Source organism: Artibeus jamaicensis, unplaced genomic scaffold (assembly GCF_021234435.1).
Source record: "Artibeus jamaicensis isolate MK-2021 breed Jamaican fruit bat unplaced genomic scaffold, CSHL_Jam_final scaffold_1964, whole genome shotgun sequence".
Taxonomy (NCBI): Eukaryota; Metazoa; Chordata; class Mammalia; order Chiroptera; family Phyllostomidae; genus Artibeus; species Artibeus jamaicensis.
Window position 1 is genome coordinate 35,642,493 of NW_026522030.1, and position 22,175 is coordinate 35,664,667.

Consider the following 22,175-nt stretch of genomic DNA (forward strand, 5'->3'; position numbering starts at 1 on the left):
TGTTCAAGTACATTCTCACTCTGGATTGTGGCTTAAATATGTATTTATAAAATAAAATACAAGGGCCCTAGCTGGTGTAGCTCAGTGATTGAGCGCGGGCCTGTGAACCAGAGGATCACAGTTTGATCCCCAGTCAGGGCACGTGCCTGGGTTGCAGGCCAGTTCCCAGCGAGGGGACACACGAGGGGCAACCATACATTGATATTTCTCTCCTTCCCTTCCCCTCTAAAGATAAATAAATAAATAATTAAAAAAACAAAAACAAAACAAAAAAATATATATAAGCTATGTGAAATCAAAAGCAGTAATAGCAATCTGATTCTAAAGGCCTGAACATTACAGCTTAACTTTACAAAGCTCTATATAGTGACTGTGACAGGCTGAACGATATATGTCGGCCCACAGCTAAATATTCTATTCCACTTCTGTTTTTTTAATTCATGTTAAAAGAAAAAAAAACATTGTACGATCAATCCCCTTCTTTCATATTGATAGAACTCACAACAATAAAAAATAATCAAACACAAAATCTCATTTATTTTTTCCCAAAGCACAAAGGAGCTCACTCTGCACATAAACAATAAGCAAACCATACAAATATTGAGAAAAAATGTCTCCGTGAATACATACACATACGTATCTATTTATTCTCCAGAGCAGCAATCAGGTGTTTAACAATGACATGAAGTGCTTTTCAATAAAGAATGCTTTCTGACAGGCTTCTGAGTGGGAAGAGGACAGCAAGTTACTGCCACCTAACATGTGGCACTCAGTCCCTTGAACCCTGAGGACTGGGGAAGCCACCTTGGAATTTATGTTTAATTTCACCATTGGCCTGTCAACTTTTGCATTTCACTAAATCTGAACCAGAACTAAACCCTCAGGGCTTCATCTCTCACCCTCAAAGCTGTGAGAGAAACAGGGAGGAGAGCCCAGGCATGAAAACGCGTTTGGGGACCAGTGCCTGGGTTCCCAACGGTGTCCGTTCATTTGTGCACCTCGTGCTGGGCTTTTCCTTTAGAGACACCCAAGTGTGTTGGGGTTCAAAGTCGTACCTAAACTGGCTAGGTCAATCAGAATCTGCAAGTGTCTCTTGTAAGCCTTCAGGAAAAAAAACATTAAAAATTCACAATAATCCTCACCATTTAAAAGTTAGGTCAAGATATTGCCCATGACACATTACGTACTTCACCTTCTGGTGACTCAGAACACTCTTTCTGAACATCTCAGTGTTTCTGCATCATCATCAGCTTTAAAGAACAGACAATGGAAAGATGTCCAGAAGAAGCATCTGATTCTGGATCTCTTCCATGTCGACTGACACGGCAAGCCTTCAGCTGGAAGGCTTTAAGGCTTTCTGTATATCTGGTTCTGAGATGAGATTAAAAACAGGAAGAGTTTGGAAAGCAGTGAAGTTTCAAAATATGTCACTGGATCTCACACCCATCGTCTCCTCCCTGACATTTCAGCTGTAGCTGCCAACAGCTGAGATGAACATCCAATCAAGGGCACACTTTAAAAGCAACTAAACCTAACAGGTGTGTTTTCCCACCACTTCCCTTTCCTAACCGTGCAGGATTCGCACAAAAGTAAAAAAAAAAAAAAAGTTGATGGGTTTTGATGCTCACAACATTAAATTAGAAAGACCTCCTCCTGGCATGAAGAGAGTGTGTTCAAAGATATTCTCTTAGACTCTCAAACCTTGGCAATGGAATCAGAGAAGCTGGGAGAGTAAATAAGAGAGCAGAGTCTCCTTGGCCTCAGTTTACCATAACGAGGACATCCTCTCATGCCCCTACCCCGTGTTTTACTCTCTTTTGGAAAATTAAATTTATCTGAGTTTAATTAGCCTGCTTTTGTGTTCTGGTTGCAAAAATATTTTTCAAATGTATGACTGAATAAATTTTGGCCTCTTGAAGTTTAGTCCATTAAAAATACCATGAAACCTGAGGCAAAATAATGTAAGGTGAAGTGAGGAATCCAATTAGAAGTTTTAAGTTTTTCTTACCTGTCAGAGAGCAAAATATTCAAACACAAAGTGACAAATAGAATTGGCTTGGAATACTGCCTCTCCACAATTCAGAAGTCAACCCACATCAGACAAAGGCAACGTTTCAGAGTGCAGGACATCTGGGCCCGTGTACAGCTAATGCCCAAAGTGTGGCCAAAAGCACATGCAACATTGTGAACATGACACTTGAAGAATAAAGCCCATTAGTTCTAAGTGATTCAGGAAGATCAAAGCACATGTAAACATCACAACTAACTCATTTTTATTAGAAAAGACACTTAAGTTTTAACATATTACCAGGGCTCAATTTGACATTTGACAGAGTGGTTGTTATATATGGCCATTTTTCCTGTTTCCGACACTGCACTTATTTATATTTACTGCATATGAATACTAAATCTAAATGCAAACTGATGTTCAGCCATAAATGTACGACGACCTTCAGGAAGGTAAAACTACTGATCTTCTAAAGGCTGGACACAGCTGCTGCCTACCAGTGGACCTTGAATGACTCCTCCAAATTCTTAAGCTCACTCATGATGTGGGTTAGCCACCAGGAAACTAACTTCTTCCCACATGGATCAAGAGACAGAGCAGAAAACACACCTTGGCACTAAAGAGGAATGGGGAGAAGTTCGGTGGGCCGTCTCTGACTTGGCTCAGCAGTTAGGAATTCTGGAAATACAGCTACTGAGACTAGAAGCTGGATTTACTGAGTTACTAAATGTCCCAAAACCCTGCTATTAAAAATAAAGACCAAAAATGTGTTCTATCAATAGGTGTAGTTACACAAGACCAAATCTAAAAGTGTTTCCAGCAGGAAAAAAAATTGTGAGTAAATTATCTCTGAATTAGCATGATTAGGTAAGAATAAAAATTATTGTACAAGAGGGAGAATTTTCTTCTTCATTCTGTGTACCTGGAGTTAGCAGCATAACATAAAGTTTTGACTATAAGACAATGATAAGAGGTCAAACCCAAGCCCTTGGTATGAGTGTTAGGAAATATTAAGAAAAATCTCCTTTTCCTTCTTAGTTTATATTATTTGGAATCAAATGAGAAAAAGATAGTACTTAAATATCATTCACATCCCTATTTCTTAAGGATTTATCATAGTCATAATTGTTTTTTTAATTATAGGTTATGGAAAAGAGCACTAATTAGGAAACAAAAAATACTCTTTGTTTAATGTTTCTAGGTATCTTGTACAGAGTCAATCCTATTAATATAAACAGTAAGTGAGATGCCTATATGTTTTTCATTAAACTAAAATTCCAATGCCCTAAAACCATTAGGAATTACAAAGACAATAGGATAAAATTGAAAAATAGAGTGCTTTCAATAGGCAGGGTTTAAAGATTTTAATATTTCTTTCAATAGGATTTGTCCTTCATTTGAAAGTTTTAACAGATTGATCTGAATATGAAATTGCCAGCAACCACGGCTTAGATCCTGGGGAGAAGAAATCATAGTAAGGAAACTCCCCCTCTCAGTACTGACAGCTTCAGAACGCCCAGCACTTGCTCCAGTTTATGAAGACTTCAGTCTACACAACAGAGGAGGATGGACTTTGTTTCTCTTCTAATAAAACTGAAGTAATAACAGCATCACGCAGTTATATGTTAAGGTGATTTAAGGTACACAAACATACAACCATTTATGCCATGTAGCTATATGAATAATATTCCTAAGAGACTCTAAATCTTTAATGTCCAACTTCTGTTGAACACTTTGAAGCACAGAACTATATTAAGAAAGCATGTGGCATTCGGTCACTGACAATTCACCCCAAAGAAGGCAAAGCACAACAATAACAAATCGCTGAAATACGAATTCCATTAAGCACAAATGTCCAGAACACAAAGTCAGTCTTGGAAACACGTTTTAAAACTCAACAACTTCTTCTTTTAAATTAGTAGGCTCAGTATATAATTTGCAAACAATCTGAAGTGATTTTTCAATGTTTGTCCATAGTCTAACTTTTTCTCCCTTGTAAAAATAGACTCACTGGTTCATTTTCCATATCTAATTTTCACAGTTATTAGCTCAAAATACCTAACCTGCTAGGAATACCTTTCCTCTCCACATTTCGACATATGAAATAGATTTTACTTAAATCTCAGAAGAAGAACAGCACTAGTAATAACATTCTTATGTTTAAACTCTAAGTAAATCTGAACAGCTCAAAAAGGAGAAATTTTGAATTCTCCCAACCATAGAATTGAAAATCGGCACAACTTCCTTCGATTTGTCAAGGCGAGTACTTTAAGTAGACATAGAAAGAGATAATCATCTCGAGAACAAGGTACTAATTTTTGACTTTCTAACTCCTCCTGGACACAAGGGAGGCGCAGAAGCACGTTAGCCAGGAAAACTCGGAGATGCCGAGGATCTTAGACCGAGCTTGAGAAGGGAACCACGAGCTTTCCGCCCACATAAACCTCTTCAATATTTCGGTCATCTCCTGAAAGAGAAATCGGGGAATCATTTATAAAGTGCTTTCGTGTCAATAAGTAGTTTAATTGCTCCTGGGAGAGATTTAAAAGCAAAACATACTTCTAAGAACACATAAAAAGCTGACTTTTTTTTCCCCCCCTCTCTCTGATTGTTTAAAATATGGACAGGGAAGCATGACCAGTAGAAGATTCTGCATCTAATTTGAGCATTGGGATCTGAATTCTGCACCTACATCAGAAATCAGATAAAGTTGAATTGACCCTCATCGCTGTTCTTTCAACTGGAGTAGTTTGCCTTTCCAGCCCCAATTAAAGGAAATACTTATCTTTATGCCCCAGAATCACACTGGACACGGTGAGACAAAGGACCTGCAAGAACTGAGCTCCATGAGAAATACAACACGTGTCTCTTCTATTCAAGTTCACTCAAGACTCAGAGCTCACTCAGCCGAGTGGGAGGCAGAATAGCATCTTCTACACTTTATTTCTCCCCCTCAGTGAATACAATAGACCGTGAGTACGTGAAGAAGCCTCTGCCACGAGACTCCACCACATCCTTCTCACGAATACAGCACGGTAGGGCAGCCTGGGTGTGGAGAATAAGCATAGAGGCCTGATGAGCTAGAAGAGCATGCAAATTTCAAGTCAGGTCTTTAAATGTTGTGCCATAAATGGGTTCTGTGCTGAAGGATTTTTTAAAAATCAAAGTAAATGATCACACACAGGGTTTAACATGTGGTATCATAAAGGCAGCGAGTCATACCCAAAATAGAGACAAAGGAAGATTTTATTTAGCATAGAGACGTATTTCTACCTACCTAGATAGAGAAACTTCTGGATAATAGCCTAAAATAGAAAATAAAAGTAATAATAAGAATTATTTGGTGCATTTAGAAAAGTAAACTCACAGCCAATAATGGGTTGGCAAAACACAAAAATACAAATTTATTACTAAATGGTAAAATCTACTTTGATTAATGAAAAAGAAATGGTCTTTTACTTAAAAAAATACTGGCTATTAACAAATGCTTATCTATTGCCTAAAAGTTCTTGGTATATAATCTTGAAATCCTTAGAAGAAAAGTGTTACATAAATTAAATTAATTAATTTAATAAAATAAAGCAAATATTTTAAGAGGTGTATAAGAAAAATGACTGGATTAATAGCACTGAGCCCTATTCCAAGAAATCCACTATAATAAAGAAGTAAAAATATAAATAATATGAAAACAACAAATAACCAACCTCAAATATCCAGCATCTTTCTTCTAAAAAACCTAAATATATTATATTTACATATTTACTTTTATAAGTGGATCTACTTATAAATGGTAATTTTTTAGAATAACTCAACATCTTATAACAAATTATTATTAAAGTGAGAAGAACCTTATTATTTTATACATAGGGAAATATTTTATAATAAAAGGAACAAAGTAATAAAACCCATTTTCTTATAATTAAGAAAATCAATGTAGCAGGTGGTGAAGAGTCCAGACTCTGGAAGTCATAAAGTCCTGGGCTGGAATCCCAACTCTGTCTACTAATTACTAATTACTAATTATGAGTCATGAGTCCTTTAGGTAAACCACTTAACTTCCCTTAAGCTTCACTCCCCCACAAATGACATGGCTAAATCAATAGAACCTGCTTTCGTAAGAGTTGTTCTGATTATTAAAGAAAAATTATGTATGAAAATGCTTAATGCCATGCCACCTGGCAAGTGTATTCAATAAGGGCCAGTTATATTATGGCTTCTTATAGCCAATACATTCAAATATATAAATATATTCAAAATATAAATATTCTGTTAGTACCATTATCGCTAACATTATTGTCATGCAATTATACCTTCCTTTTTCTTTATTTTTATTACTGGTACTATTATAGATACCCTCACTTTCCCCTCCTTTGCCCACCTCCACCCAACCCCCAACACCCCTTCCCTCTGGCCATCACCACACTGTTGTCTGTGTCCATGGGTTATGCATATATATCCTTTGGCTAATTCCTTCCCCTTCTCTCATTCTGTTCCCCCCCCTCCCGACTTCCACTTCCAAGATCTGTCAGTTTATTCCATGTATACATGCCTCTGGTTTTATTTTGTTCATTAGATTTTGTTTATTTTGTTAGATTCCACATATAAATGAGATCATATGGTATTATAACTTTTTAAAATCTAGCTTTCCTTTTAAGATTCTCCTGCATTCTTTTAAAATGTTTCTATTTTGCTTTCTACAGGGAAGCTATTATGATTACTTCATAAAATAGGTACTTTCTGATTAACCTTTTTTTTCTTTTTACTTACCCCAGAAACATCACCAACTAAATCCCCATAAAACAGATCAATGGGAGAGTCAGATGCTTTGAAGTTGATCAAGAGGGCATCAAATTCCTTGCCCACTTCAAAGTTTCCAATGTCTTTATCCAGTCCCAGGGCTACAGGGTGGAGTAAATTAATAAACAGTCAGTATTTTGAGTCATCAGACCATGCCAATATCCCAGTTTGCAAGGACAGAGTCTACCAACATGTCACTAGAAAAAAATTAGTATCTTAATAGTGAAGCATTTTATTCTGATAGGTCACAAGACTTTGCCTTATGAAAAGCAGAGTAAGCAAAGGGAAAGCAAAATCTGAGAACAAAAACAGTTCCCTTCATCACCATGAACATAATTCTGATGGTATCTCTATTTTTCAGCTCAGCACACTACACAATCCAACTGGTCTATGACTTTCATTCATGCGTCCAAGAAACACAACAACTGATAAAATAACTTCCGCTTTTTACCCTCCTACTGCCCCCCACCAACACTCCGACTCCTTTCCTTGTTCTTTTTGTTCTATGAAATAGCTGAGAAGATCTATTTTCATGGCCATGAAATGAACTTCATATAAATAAATAATAATTATCTCTGCACATTTGCCAACACAGGCATATCCATTATAAGTTCCTTAGTTTAAATCTTTGGAATAGAAAAAATTCACTTCTGAAAGTAAATGCATGCTCATAACATAGGAGTTCCTATCCTTTCAAAAGCAGACCAATTTCTTTGCAACCTCAGAGATGTTTTTCTGGTTGCCAAAGAAGAATGGTTTTCTAAAATAGAACATAGGTCAATAATGTCTATTGATTTGATCCATCTCATAGCTAAAATTTATGTTCCATGAGTATTAAATGTGCAAGAAGAACATTTCATTCATGTATATGATTTAGTTTCAAAAGATGGGTGTAGTTGGCTTTCCTGGTCAATGAAGTTATTGAATCTTGAGCTCAGTAAAGCCAGGAATTTGAGTAAGGTACACAATGATGTACCAAATGGAAGCACGCATAAAGAAGGCCAACTGGAGTGTGGCATTATTTATTTAAATTTTTACATGTGTTTGTTGTATTCTATCGCTGTTGGGGTATGGTCCAATGTGAAAATATTGGATGGCATATTCCTGAGAGACAATATCTGGTACATTATATTTCTATATACAGATATGCAGAAGTCTTTGGCAGTGCTTTAATCACTGACTTAGAAATCCTATTTATTCTTAAAAGGCTATTTAAAAGGCAACTATTTTATTCTCAGAAAAGAAAATATTTTTAGCTAGAGAATTCTTATAGGAAGACAGGGGTTCAAAAATAATTAGAAATGTTAAAAGCTGTTAGGTGACTTCTACTGATTGTGTATTGAAGAACTGACTGTAATAGAAAATTGTTGGAAATGCCCTCTTCCGCCCACTGGCCCTTGACAAAGGCACATGACAAGTACACGTTTTTAATGACTGTATTCAACATAAAATTGTTGTGTATTTAATAGGCCAGATAACCAGGTTCATTCGCCAGAGTTTGGTCGTATATAAACTAACTGAGCTATTTGTTAGAACATGGAGAGTTCAGGCATACACTAACCAAAAAAGACACAATTGCTTTTGATGAATTTGTAACTTGATCTAAATTCAAATTATTGCAGTAAGGCCTAGCCTAGCTGGTAAGCAACTCCACTGCATTTCAGAAAACACCATTTTTCTGCCTTTGGAGCAAATGTTGGCTCTGTGAAGGTCATTTATGCATATCTTGAATATAAAGGTCATGGCAAGCTGGGCAGAGGCCACACTTGAAACAGGGATCCATTCATGTCATTTTACTCAGACTCTAGTAGAGACACGAGTGAAGAAGAAATTCCATTAACACTAAGCCAAGCAGCCCAGAAAATAGATTTGAAAGCTATACAAAGTAGAAATCATTTGGTAAGTCCCCCATACTGCCAGCTTGATCAGACGCAGAATCCTCATGAAGTAAGTCACAGAGAGCTTAGAATTTTTTTTAAGCAGCACTATGTAAATACATCTCTTTTGCACCATGAAAATAAGATGGTTGGCCAACTGCTTGAACTCAGAGGCACAAACACAGTAGTGGTGGGATTGGGGAGCAGCACATTTGTTAAAAGAAGGGTGATATACCATGACCAAGTGGGATTCATCCCAGGGATGCAAGGTTGGTTCAACAATCGAAAATCAGTAAATGTAATACATCACATAAACAAAAGCAAAGACAAAAACCACATGATCACATCAATAGATGCGGAAAAAGCTTTTGATAAGGTACAACACCCATTTATGATAAAAACACTCAGTAAAGTGGGAATAGAGGGAGCATTCCTCAATATAATAAAGGCCACATATGAGAGACCTACAGCCAATATCATACTCAATGGGCAAAAATTAAAAGCTTTTCCACTAAGATCAGGAACAAGACAAGGATGTCCACTTTCACCACTTCTATTCAATATAGTTTTAGAAGTTTTGGCCACAGCAATTAGGCAAGAAAAGGAAATAAAAGGCATCCAAATAGGAAAGGAGGAAACAAAACTGTCACTGTTTGCAGATGACATGATAGTGTACATGGAAAATCCCATAGACTCTACCAAAAAACTGCTCGAACTAATTAATGAATTTGGCAAAACAGCAGGACACAAAGTCAATATCCAGAAATCAAAGGCATTTTTGTATACTAACAATGAATCAGCAGAAGCAGAAATCAAGGAAAATATCCCATTCAATATAGCAAAAAGAAAAATAAAATATCTGGGAATAAACCTAACCAAGGAGGTAAAAGACCTGTATGCATAAAACTACACAGCACTGAAGAAAGAAATCAAGGGAGACACAAACAAATGGAAACATATACCTTGTTCATGGATTGGAAGAATTAACATCATCAAAATGTCCATACTACCCAAAGCAATATACAGATTCAATGCAATACCTATTAAAGTACCAATGGCATATTTCACAGACATAGAACAAACACTTCAAAAATTTATATGGAACCATAAATGACCCCGAAGAGCAGCTGCACTTTTGATAAAGAAGAACAAAGTAGGAGGGATCACAATACCTGATATCAAACTGTATTACAAGGCCACTGTAATCAAAACAGCCTGGTACTGTCATAAAAACAGGCACATAGACCAATGGAACAGAACAGAGAGCCCAGAAATCAACCCAACTCTCTACAGTCAATTAATATTCGACAAAGGGGGCAATAACATAAAATGGAGTAAAGATAGCCTCTTCAACAAATGGTGTTGGGAGAACTGGACAGCTACATGCAAAAAAATGAAACTTGAGCACAGACTTACACCATACACCAAAATAAACTCAAGGTGGATAAAAGATTTAAATATAAGCTGTGACACCATTAAAGTCCTAGAGGAGAACTTCGGCAAGAAAATCTCAGATATTTCACACAGCAACATTTTTAAAGATATGTCCCCTAGAGCAAGGAATATAAAGAAAAGAATAGACAAATGGGATCTCATCAAAATAAAAAGCTTCTGCGTGGCTAAAGAAAACAGTATTAAATTAGCGAGACAACCAACTGTATGGGAAAACATATTTGCCAATGATACCTCAGACAAAGATTTAATCTCCAAAATATACAAAGAACTTACACTCTTTGAAGACTCCACTCTAAGAAGACATCTAACCCAATTAAAAAATGGGAAAAGGACTTGAACAGACACTTCTCTAAAGAGGACATACAGAATATCCAGAGACACATGAAGAGATGCTCAATATCGTTAGCTATCAGAGAGATGAAAATTAAAACCACAATGAGATACCACTTTACACCAGTCAGGATGGCTATAATAAACAAAGCAACAAACAACAAATGTTGGAGAGGTTGTGGGGAAAAGGGGACCTTAGTTCACTGCTGGTGGGATTGCAGACTGGTACAACCATTATGGAAAACAGTATGGAATTTTCTCAGAAAAATAAAAATCGACCTGCCTTTTGACCCAGCAATTCCACTGCTAGGATTATATCCTAAGAACCCCAAAAACATCAATTTCAAAGAACCTATGCACCACAATGTTCATAGCAGCACAATTTACAATAGCCAAGAGCTGGAAGCAACCTAGGTGCCCATCAGTAAACGAATGGATCAAAAAATTGTGGTACATATACACAATGGAATTCTATGCAGCAGAGAGAAAGAAGGAGCTCCTACCCTTTGCAACAACATGGATGGAACTGGAAAGCATTATGCTGAGTGAAATAGGTCAGGCATTGAAAGACAAATACCATATGATCTCACCTTTGACAGGAAGCTAAAGAATAAAACAAACAAGCAAACAGAATAAAAACAAAGACACTGAAATAGAGAACAAGTGGGCAGCGACCAGAGGGGAGAGGGAAGGGAATTTAAGAGGGAAAAAGGGGGAGGGATTTGGAGAAGCAAATATGAAGGACACAGGGATGAGAACTGGGTGGGGGGGGTGGAAATGGGAGGGAGGTGGGGAGCATGGGGTGGAGGGGGCTGGGATGGGAGAAACAGGCAAAAAACTGTACTTGAAAAATAACTAAATAAAATTATCGAGAAAAAAAAAGAATAATCTCCTTTAGGGGGGAGGAAGGATCGAGTAAAAATGGAAAAATGACTCATGGATGCAGACAACGGTGTTGTGATTATAGGGGGGAGGGGCATAAGGGGGTTAAATGGTAATGGAAAAATACAATAAATTTTTTTTAAAAGAAAAAAAAAAGAATGGTGATATAAAACATGGAACTTCACGTATCCTATGAATTGGAAATCCTATGTCTTGGAAATGCAAACAACACAACCTTTACTTGTTTTTCTTGAAGAGTTCTTTATGCCCTGGCTAGGTAGCTCAGTTGGTTAGCATCATCCCAATATGCCAAGGTTGTGGGTTTGATCTCCAGTCAAGGCACATACAAGAAGCAACTAATGAATGCATAAATAAGTGGAAAAAATAAATCCATGTCCGTGTGTCTGTCTGTCCCTCTCTCCCTTCCTCTCTCTCTCTAAAATTTTTTTTAAAAAGTAAAGGTTCTTTACAGCCTCCATCATAGCACAGAACCTTCAAAGAAGAGCTAGGAAGTTTCTCTTCCAAGGATATTCTTGGTCTCCATCATTCTCCATTTTTCAAGACCCAGGGTATCTATCATAAATCTACATATATATCTACATCTGTCTCCATACATATGACTTTATTTCTCACTAGCTACCTAAGATTTCATGCTATGTTCACTATTATCCGCCTAGACTGCACCGTAATACTAATGTGACTGAAAGGAATATGATTACCTATTTCTTTTTCCATGTAAATACAGTTACATGTGAGAATTGGGAAAAGCTGGTGAATAATATTTGCATATGAAACAACTATATTTTGACATTATTCTCCACTTAAAAGGACCTAAGTAATTAGTGTGCTTAATTATATAAACAAAGCACATACTCCAACCTGGAATTTATACATGGAGATATCGCAGTGGGAAGGTAAGAACTTTCACTCTGGCATCAGATTTCAGGTTCAGATCATGGCACTCTATGGTTTGACAGCTGTGTATGCTTCCATCAGGCGCCTTGAAATGGCACCTGATGAAATGGAATTAATGTTGATGAAATGGAATTAATAACAGTGGCTGTGAAGTAAGTAACATGTAATGGAAATAGAATTAATGCAATGGAATTTCATTAATGAAATGGAATTAATAACAGTGGCTGTCAAATAAGTAACATGTATAAAGCATGTTGCATAGTGCCTATCATAGAGTAAGAACTATTGGCTATTTTTTACAAGATTTTATTTACTTATTATTTTCAGAGAGAGGAGAAGGGCAGAAGAAAGGGAGGGATAGAAACATCAATGTGTGAGAGAAACATTGATTGCCTCTTGCTCACCCACAACTGGGACCTGGCCCACAACCCAAGCATGTGCCCTGGCAGGGAAGCGAACCAGAGACTTTATGGTTCACAGTCCACTGCTCAATCCACTGAACCACACCAGTAGAGCTATTGGCTATTATTTTTACATTACTATTATTATCGTTATCTTCACTGAGGCCAATAGAGAGTGTTACCTGACTCAATGGAAATACTGATTATTTTTTTATTACATAAGTGATTTATTTATTAAAAAATTTTATTTACTTATTTTTCAAGTACAGTTTTCTGTCTATGTCTCCCTTCCAAGCTCCCCACCCCATGCTCCCCACCTCCCTCCCATTTCCACTCCCCTTAGTTCTTGTCCTTGTGTCCTTCATACTTGTTCCTCCAAATCCCTCCCCCTGTTTCCCCTTAATTTCCATTCCCTTTCCCCCTCTGGTCACTGTCCCCTTGTTCTCTATTTCAGTGTCTTTGTTTTTATTCTGCTTGCTTGTTTGTTTTGTTGTCTAGCTTCCTGTTAAAGGTGAGATCATATGGTAATACTGATTATTTTAAAGAACTTGTATGCATGTGACCAGTGCAACTATCCATTAAAATAATTAATATGGCAACTGCGTATCAAACATCTCCTCTTCCAAAGACAGAGAGCTTGCTGAAACAACTATTCCTCCACTACATGCTTGAACATATACTTGACTTGCTAATTTTGGGTTTGCTATGTGAGATGCAACAATCATGAATATTGGATTCCTGTTGATACCATTATCATGTTCTTCATGGTGCATCCAAGGACACAGATTGACATGGTTGTCTATTGTTAGACAAAAAATAGTCATTACCTTGGCTGCCTCCAAGAGTAGCTAGTCTGAATACTTCTTCAAAGGTGAGGCCTTCTGTATTGATCTTATTAATTAAAAAGATATTGGAAGTCATCATTGCTGTTCTGATTGCATTGAGCACAGAAGGTGAATAGCCACCAGCCACATCTATGGTAGACAAAATAAAGCCAAAACAGTAACCTTGTGAGACAAATGGAGTATTAAGTATATATGTTTTTTTTTAATTTTCAATTACAGCTTATATTCAATGTTATTTTGCACTGTTTCAGGTGTACAGCACAGTGGTTAGATGATCATATACCTTCCAAAGTGATCCCTCCAACATTTCACGTAGCCACCTGGCACTGTGCGTAATTATTACAATAGTAATATTACTGACTATATTCCCTATACTGTACTTTAGATCCCCATGATTATTTTGTAGCTACCAGTTTGTATCCCTCAATAGGTTGAGTTTTTGTTTGTTTTTAGTGACAGATATTCAGTCTTTAATATACTTCGAATAAAATATCTTATCTGTAAATACAGAATAGACACAGGCTAACATGTAAAGGAATTCAAAACATGCAATTAGCATCAAATGTACACCTTTATTAGTTTTCTAGGGCTGCTGCAAAAAATTACCACAAATTTTGTGCCATAGAGGAGTAGAAATTTATTCTGTCATAGCTGTGGAGGATGGAAGTCTTAAATCAAAGTGTTCACAGGTCCATGATCCCTATAAAGGCTCTAGGGAAGAATCGTTCCTCATTTCTTCCAGGTGTTGGTGGCTCCTGGCATTCCTTGGCTTGTGGCAGTGCATCTCCAATTCCTGCCTCCATCTTCAAATGGCCTTCTCCCCCAGGTCTTTATGTGACTCTCCTTTACTGTCTCTTATAAGACATTCACCATTGGATTTAGGGATCACATTAATTCAGAATGATTTCCTCACCTTTATTACATCTGCAAAGACCTTTATTCCAAACAAGGTCATTTTTACATGTTCTAGGTAGACAGAGCATTTTTTGGGGGGGAGTGCACAATTCAGTCCAGTGCAATGACCAATGGTTAATGAAATTAAAAGAAAAAGTTATTTCTGAATATCCCCTAAATTCTCACAGAAGTTGGTCAAATATGCCTGCCTAGTTATAAAGATAATTTAAATAACATGAGATTTAAAATAAGCTCACAATTCTATGCTCTAATAATGTGTCCTGCCTTTATTCTAATTGAGATGAGAGCTTTGAAAATTAAGAAAGCACTTCTTTATAATAATTTTAGAGGCAGAGCTTTTAGAATGAATTGATATATATTGGGAAATTTATATATAAGTGAGCAATGCTGATGTAGACAGCTTTATATGTTTGTTGGCATCATTTGATGAGGAGTGAGATTTTTCCTAATTAAAAAAATAAAGTTCCTCATATTTAAATTGAAATACTACCTTTGACAAATCTAGAAGAGCAAGAACAAATATAGAAATTATTATATGGGTTTGCATAAATAAGCCAAGTAAGTTAGCATGTTTTATTAGGAGAAAAGTATAGGTAAAAAATACACCTTCTATTTCAAGTGCCCTTTCTGTCACTTCAAAGTTATATATATATAATTCTTAGTGCCTATATATATTGTAAAAGTAATAGCTTATTAAGTAACAATCCTAAATTTATGTTCAATTTTATGTTCACTGTCTTCCACGTCCTTAGATAAACTTTTATGAATTTTCTTCAACCAGAACAGTACTGCCTGAGGATCATCCACTTTCTTGACAAGTGTCATTACATCTACTTAAGTTATTAGTCCATTTTAGTAGCCATCTATTAAACCTTCATTTTACCATAGCATCAAATTAAGAAAACAAATGAGATTTAGGAATAATGCACATTAAGCTTTGAAATACTTTGTCTACTGTTTTTTCTTTATTGCTAGAACAGAAAAAGTTAAATGAAAATTCTATCACTATATGATATGACAACATATAAAGACTGAACATATATTTCAAGACTGAACATAAAGACTTAAACAGCTAAAGACTGAGAGGAAACAAAAAAACAAAAGCAAGGCCATTAGGATTGTATGAACACGGAAGATTTATATACTTGCAGTTATAAAAACATGTTATACAAAATGTTATGGAAAGTCACATTTTCCTCTGTGTCTCAGCAAACTGCCCATATAAAAAGAATAAGGAGAGATGAAAAAACAATGCTATGGAATTTATTGGGAAAATTTTCAGAGCTTATTATGTTGCTGCCTTATAGCGTGATTTACTCATCCTGTCTTCTTCTTCTGGTGGTAACATTAACAAAGGAACAATACTGTGCAGATCAAAGAATAAACCCTGGGCTACATAAACCATGGCACATAGTCAAGCTTTTCTTCCTGGAATTTCCACTGTGACAGTAACTTTCTGATCGGTGCCCTGCATGGGGAGCTTGGTGGTTTCTCCTCCCTCTGCAACACATTTTAGCGAAGGCAGAATCCCTACCTCATCAACTAACAAGAGGCAGTGTGAGGGGCTGAAAAGAGAGATAATGAACATCACATTTTACTCACCTGGTTTTAGACTGTAGATCTGGAACTTTTTTGATTTGTTGACCTTTGGTCAATTACTTACTACCTGTGAATCTCAATTTTCTCAGAAAACAGAAGCAACATCACCTAATTTAACAGTTGCTAAAAAACCCAATTAAGTAACATGAATGCTGGAGAAGGGAATGAGTACTAAAGTGTAGAAACTGCGTAGAGAAATGGTTTATTCTTCTTGATACTGCTTTCTCTTGTTTTGCAGTTCAGGTTGTAAAGCTTCATGTGGGTTTCCTCTAACACTTGAGCAAGTCCAGATATGCCTACCCTTGTTATAGATATGATAAATGAACTGCTCTTGAAACTGTTTTTCTGTCCCTTATATCAGGTTAAATAATATTCTATAGTCTACAAGTAAAGGGTAAGTTCATACACAAAGGTCCTCTTTAGAAAATAGTGGAACACAGAGTGGCTACCATGGCAGAGATAATGTAAAATGCATTCTCCAACTTAATAAGAAAATACATCATATTTAATAAAACATTTGGTCAATACACCAACATTGCCCTTTACCTTTTAAGCCAATCTTTGTTGACCAATACAATGTGTCAGATATGTGCTAACCACTTCCGAAGAACTTTTTTCATTGAGGCCTCAAAACAAGCTCGTAAGATAGATATGATTACAATTGTTATTGTTATAGAAGTTAGAAAATGAAGTCTTAGAAAATTAATTTGTTCAATATCTTGCAGCTAATAAATGACAATTAAAGCTTTACCTAAATGTTTAAGGCCATTGCTATACAACCCAAAATCAAGAACTAGAAGTCATGTGATGAATTTAAATTATAGAGACAAAACTCCCAGAAAATTTGAAAGCACTACCTACCTTATTTTGCATATTTGCTAAATTTTTCATTAATAGACTGTGTAACAAAAACTCTTGGCCATTCTTTCCTTATCCATTAAAGCTTTTTTGTTAAGGTAAAATGGCTGGTTTCCTGCATTACCACCTGTGACTCTATCCAGGTATTACACAATCTCAATGATTCAAATATTAAATTAGAATATAAAAAAATCTCAATGTCTTTGATTCACATAAAATTGGGGGAAACTTCTAAATTAGCATACCTATTTAAAAATATTAATAAACCTCTTTGAATTATTGTGTGTCTTACCAAAGAAATACTTAGTATAAAGTTAACTGAGACTTGAGTTATTCCAGAAAATGATGATAACCATCTTTGTCAACAAAGTATCCCAATGCTCTTAAAGATCAGGGGCACGAGTGCATGAAGAATAGAAAAAAAGTCCTTGTGTCCACACTCATTTCTAAAAAACATTTAGTTCCTTCATACACATTAATAAACACAGGTTCACAGTGGAGACGCCTAGACATTTGGGTCTAACACACATTTTCAAAGCGAGTAGCACTGCACATGCTCAGGAAAAATCATTAAAATGTACTATGAAAAAAAAGACACCATTACTTTATCAGCTACTGAGAATGTCCTTCAGCCTAGCAAACATCAGATTGCCCATGGAAAAGGAATCTCATTTTATTAAACACTGCTTAAATGCATAGCAAGTACTTAACATAACTCAGAGTTCTCAATGCTGGCATGGATTGAATTGGTGCTTACTATGTACAGCAAGGCCAAACCATTTTCTTTTGAGACAGTATGTGGGATGGCACACTTATAGAAAACTAAAATCATACAAATCCACACTATTAAAAACTAGCCAGAAGGCCAAGGCGAGAGAAAAAAAAAATCAAGGACTCTTAATAAACAATCTCTGAAACACCTGAAAAGAACTTACCCTTCATAGTAAATACAAATAATAGCTTTCAGAAGGTGAATGACATCAAAGTGTCTTCCCTTGTTTCCAACCTCACTGTTTTATTAGCTCAAGATATTAGTATCAGAAAATAGAACTAGTTTTTAAGCATGTAACTGTAATGTGAAAATTAGTCACATTAGGAAGTTATGCACTTCATCAGCCACTTTGCTGCGGCTCCAAACAGGAGACTACTAACCTGTACCCAGTCCTACTTTCACTTCACGTTTCAGCACTTCCACCACGTTGAGAAAGCCGCTGCGGATCCTGAAGAGAGAGGAGACTGTCAGAACAAGGAGACCTACGTGGGTCCAACAGAAGGACACCAACAATGGTGATAGTGACATCACTGAACGGTGTTCTCCATCACATCAGCTCTAATGTGAACACACACACACACACACATTCGCAAATCAGACCATCGAGTTCTGCAGTAAAAATAGATCGTAAAGGAGTTCGAACCTTTTCACTGAGCTTAATCTTAGGATGACACAGAGAAGCAAGAGCAAAAATGGAAAGCAGGGGATCATTTGTGAGGAAAGATAAATGAAGAAATTAAATCTTACAATCAGCCTAAAAGTCTTACCCATCTTTATTATGTTCTTAACCAACCCATCCTCTTATGTTAGGAAGTAGAAATTATAAAGCATAGTCTTTCCTGTTCATCTGGAATAATCTGTTACCCTGAATGCGCAGCAACTTTCAAGATAAAATAAGGGGGGTATAACTGGGGAACGGGGTGCAGGCTGGTGATTCCAGGCCTGACAGTTCAAATGTGGCGGCTGAGGACAGTAGCAGCTAGAACAGATGGTTCCTGAATTGAATTCTGGACCTTGTGACCCTGAGCTTAATAGATATGCTGCCCTTTCTAAGGAAATAGAGGAAGAATAAAGGGACCCTTAGAAGTTTGAAAAGATGCAAAGGTCAAAGTGGTCTGCTGAAATACGCACATAACTGTCATTTTCAAAGCCTCAATATACACACAGTAAATCTCTCAAAGTTGTCAAAGAAAGAATAGCAGTGACCATTTAAACAGAAATGTATCTATAAAGAACTTAACTTCAAACCTTAATTTGGATCTTGTTTTAATTTAGATGTTGTGTAACTAACAGAAGGGATGTTAAACCCTTCCCCTACCTGGCCACCAGACCATAATTATGGTCACTAGCCTGAACAGAGGCAGGGGTTCTGTTCTGTGTTACCACTCTCTATCAGAAAACTGGAAGGCCCTGGAAACACTCCAGAAATAAATCACTGTGCCTCTTGTGCCCTTGTCATACTGACACTGATATATAACTTTTTCATTCACAAAGTCACTGGACTTCTAACTGCCAGCATCTCCAACTCTTTGCCAAGGGCTCACTTCTGCTTCTAGAACCTGCTCTTCCCTGGTTTGGGGAAGGTCAGAAGCCCCAAGGAATCAATGCCTCTTTGCCCCACCCAGCAGTTGCCCAACAATAACTGATGAATGTGTGGATATAACCATCCCAACTCCCACATCCCTTGAGCAGAATGACTTGGAGGTCTGCTTTGTACACTGGCTCCCTGAGTTCTCCAGAAGGACTAAACTTCAGGACCCCCTCCTGGTAACTCGGTTAATAATGCACTCTTTACTGACTTCCTGTCTTACCTGGAAGCACTAAAGGTGCTTCCTGGGCTCACCTACCCAATAAACTACTTGTGTGTAAGCCCTTGTCTTGTGGTCTACTTCTGCAAGAACTCAAAATAAAACACAGTAAAAAAAGAAAAAGAAAAAAGAAAACACAAAGTAATCCTTCAAAAACTAAAATCTAGCAGAAGCTAAATCAATGTATTCGATGAGTATATGAACGATCCACCTACTCTGCCTCTAAGAGGAAGCAGCTCTGTTCTGGGATGACTAACACCAGCAATGAGAGCTCCTCTCTGTCTCTAACCCAGGAGCATAAATCCTCGACCCATGGAACAGCATCATGGCGTCTATCAATTCCCTGAAATTAGCTCCAGTATGTTTCTATTTCTGGGCTTTTTTTCTGAAGATCCAGGCCATAACTTTCATCAGATTTACTTGTGGATATTTAACCTTTCACAATGCAAACTTATAAATAAAGCTTTTGCATTCTGGTGGACTATAACAGGGCAAGGTCCCTTTGATCTGAACTGGCATCCGGCCTGATCCAGCAGGTTGTATAATGTGTGTGGCACGCTGGCTCCCAGTAGCACTGCATTGTCTCCACCCATCTGTTTCCAGTAGCTTGCACAGCACAAAGTAATGGGAAGTCAGCCCCCTCTCCCTGAACAGCTGGCTGGCACATGTGCCCCTATCAGTCTGAAATTCTGAATATTATTGGTTTTGAACTCTTTCTGGTGTTATTCCAAGTTCCTGTTTTCTGTAAACTCAGAAATTTTAAGAGATGTGGTGCTCTTCAAATGCATCCTCTGAAAAAAAAAGTCCTGTTTTGTACTCTTTCTCCCCACTACAGCAAAGGTAGTTGTCTATTTAGTCCTTGTCCCAATCAAACGTAACCATAGAAGAGAGATACTAGAGGAATGACAGAGAAAACAAAGGCTGCTATTTTGTAACCCAAACATTCATGATCTATCAATCAATAACTGCCTACTTACGATATGTTAGAATTGGGACAAAACGAGAGCGATGCTCCTCTTTCCTTGAGTACATCCAGTTCTTCTGCGGAAAGGTAGCAGCCATGTGCCATCACTGTCTGGAGAGAAGAGTGTCCTGTGTGGAGTTTATCACTTAAAAAGGCTTAAGTTAGTCCTCACTCACAACAGCACATTATAGGTACACATAGAAGCTGTGACATCTGTTCCTGTCAGCACGTACACGGAGATGCCTGTTAGCACAGTCTTGAGAACATGATTACCTGTCTGTGTAAAATCACTCGGAACAAGTCACATCTCAGAAAAAGCCTATAAGAACATTGGATTACAAAAAGTACCCACCAGTTTATAGATCTTATCTTTTTCACTTTTTAAATCTATAAAATAAGGAGGGTTGATCCAGGTCATCTACAGCGTAGGACATCCCTCCAGTTTGAAGATATTATGACTCTTTCATCTCTACTTTAGAAAACAACCAAGTTACTTTCTTTTCTAAATCTAGTGGACATCTGGTGGGGCTGTGCTTATTCTAATTTTAATCAAACTTTCTAGAAGTCAGCTTTCCTTTCTCAGTACATGGAATCCTGGGAAGAGTTGTTCTTTATTTCTGCCCTAGTTAGAGGCGCCCATGGTTGTGACACACACCCAAACACACTTTAGTTATTTCATCACCTATATTTACATTTCCATAAAAATTAGGAAATGTAATACCTTTATAAGCATAAACTTAGAAATCAAAACTGATCCCAGAAGGCAGGCACTGCCCACATAAGAGACTTCTCTTAATTTTTAGTCTCGGTAATATTTGCGGCTTTTCCTGAATAAGACTTCACTCTTTCAGAATTCTTTTCCCCTCAGTACAGAACTTGAATTTGAACAGCTTTCTCCTTTGGGAGGCATGCCTGGGTGGCCACAGAATTATTATTAAAATACAATTTTAATAATATTGTACAATATTACAGTACAATTCTCCTAACCTCTGTGCAAATCAAATTAGCATGCAAATGGTGTTAATTTATTAATCATATGTAAATATATGTAATGGAGAATGAAGATTAAGGTGTAGCATTTATAAGATTTATGCTGAATATTAACCTTTCAAATCAGTCACATTCACATCTCCATTCACAAAGTTCCTAAGAATTTACTGGCTGCCATCATTAAATTCTTCCTGCCGTTTGTACATTTCATTGAAGGTCAAGGCCAAGGGGCAGATTGTTCTAATGAGGTCTCTCCTCACTCATATTAATTTTAATTACTTCAAAACGTTTGATTATAAAGACAATACACACTCATACAAGCAATCTCAGAGTGTTGAAAAATAAAAAGGAAAAGTCCTTCTGCTCTTCCTCAGGAAGAATCACCTTGAACATCTAATGTGCATCCGTGGGACACATTTTTCTGAGTAAGCTTGCGCCCACGCCTGTGTGCACACGCCTCAAATGACGTGGTGAGCCTGCATGCCTCATGCTTTGTGAATGTTGGATAAAATTCTAATCATGTATGTTCTATAATCTAAACAATCCCCGATGAGAGCCATTTGTTCACTTTCATATGGAATAAACATCCCTATTCATAGTCTTCACAGATGGATCCTTAGAAGTGATTTGTTGACTCAAAGGAATGCACATTTACATTTTAATAAATACCAGCAAAATGTCCTTGGACCAAATGACATTCCCACCCTCAGTGAAGCCTTTACATTTATTTATTGGGAAAGCTCAGGCCCGTTTTACACC

At 37.0% G+C, this 22,175-nt stretch overlaps 1 protein-coding gene across 1 annotated transcript in view; it reads right to left on the bottom strand.

Annotated features, from left to right (window-relative positions):
* Nucleotides 1-517: 517 nt before the first annotated feature.
* The window catches only part of GDA (guanine deaminase), an 86,648-nt gene continuing 64,990 nt past the window's right edge, over nt 518-22,175 (bottom strand). Inside the window, exons 9-14 of the mRNA XM_037155043.2 lie at nt 20,440-20,537; nt 18,035-18,102; nt 13,493-13,639; nt 6,776-6,906; nt 5,286-5,313; nt 518-4,475 (exon numbers count right to left, since the gene is read on the bottom strand). Coding sequence (XP_037010938.2) covers nt 4,405-4,475; nt 5,286-5,313; nt 6,776-6,906; nt 13,493-13,639; nt 18,035-18,102; nt 20,440-20,537 — 543 coding nt within the window. The 3' untranslated portion in view covers nt 518-4,404. The remainder of the gene's footprint in view (nt 4,476-5,285; nt 5,314-6,775; nt 6,907-13,492; nt 13,640-18,034; nt 18,103-20,439; nt 20,538-22,175) is intronic.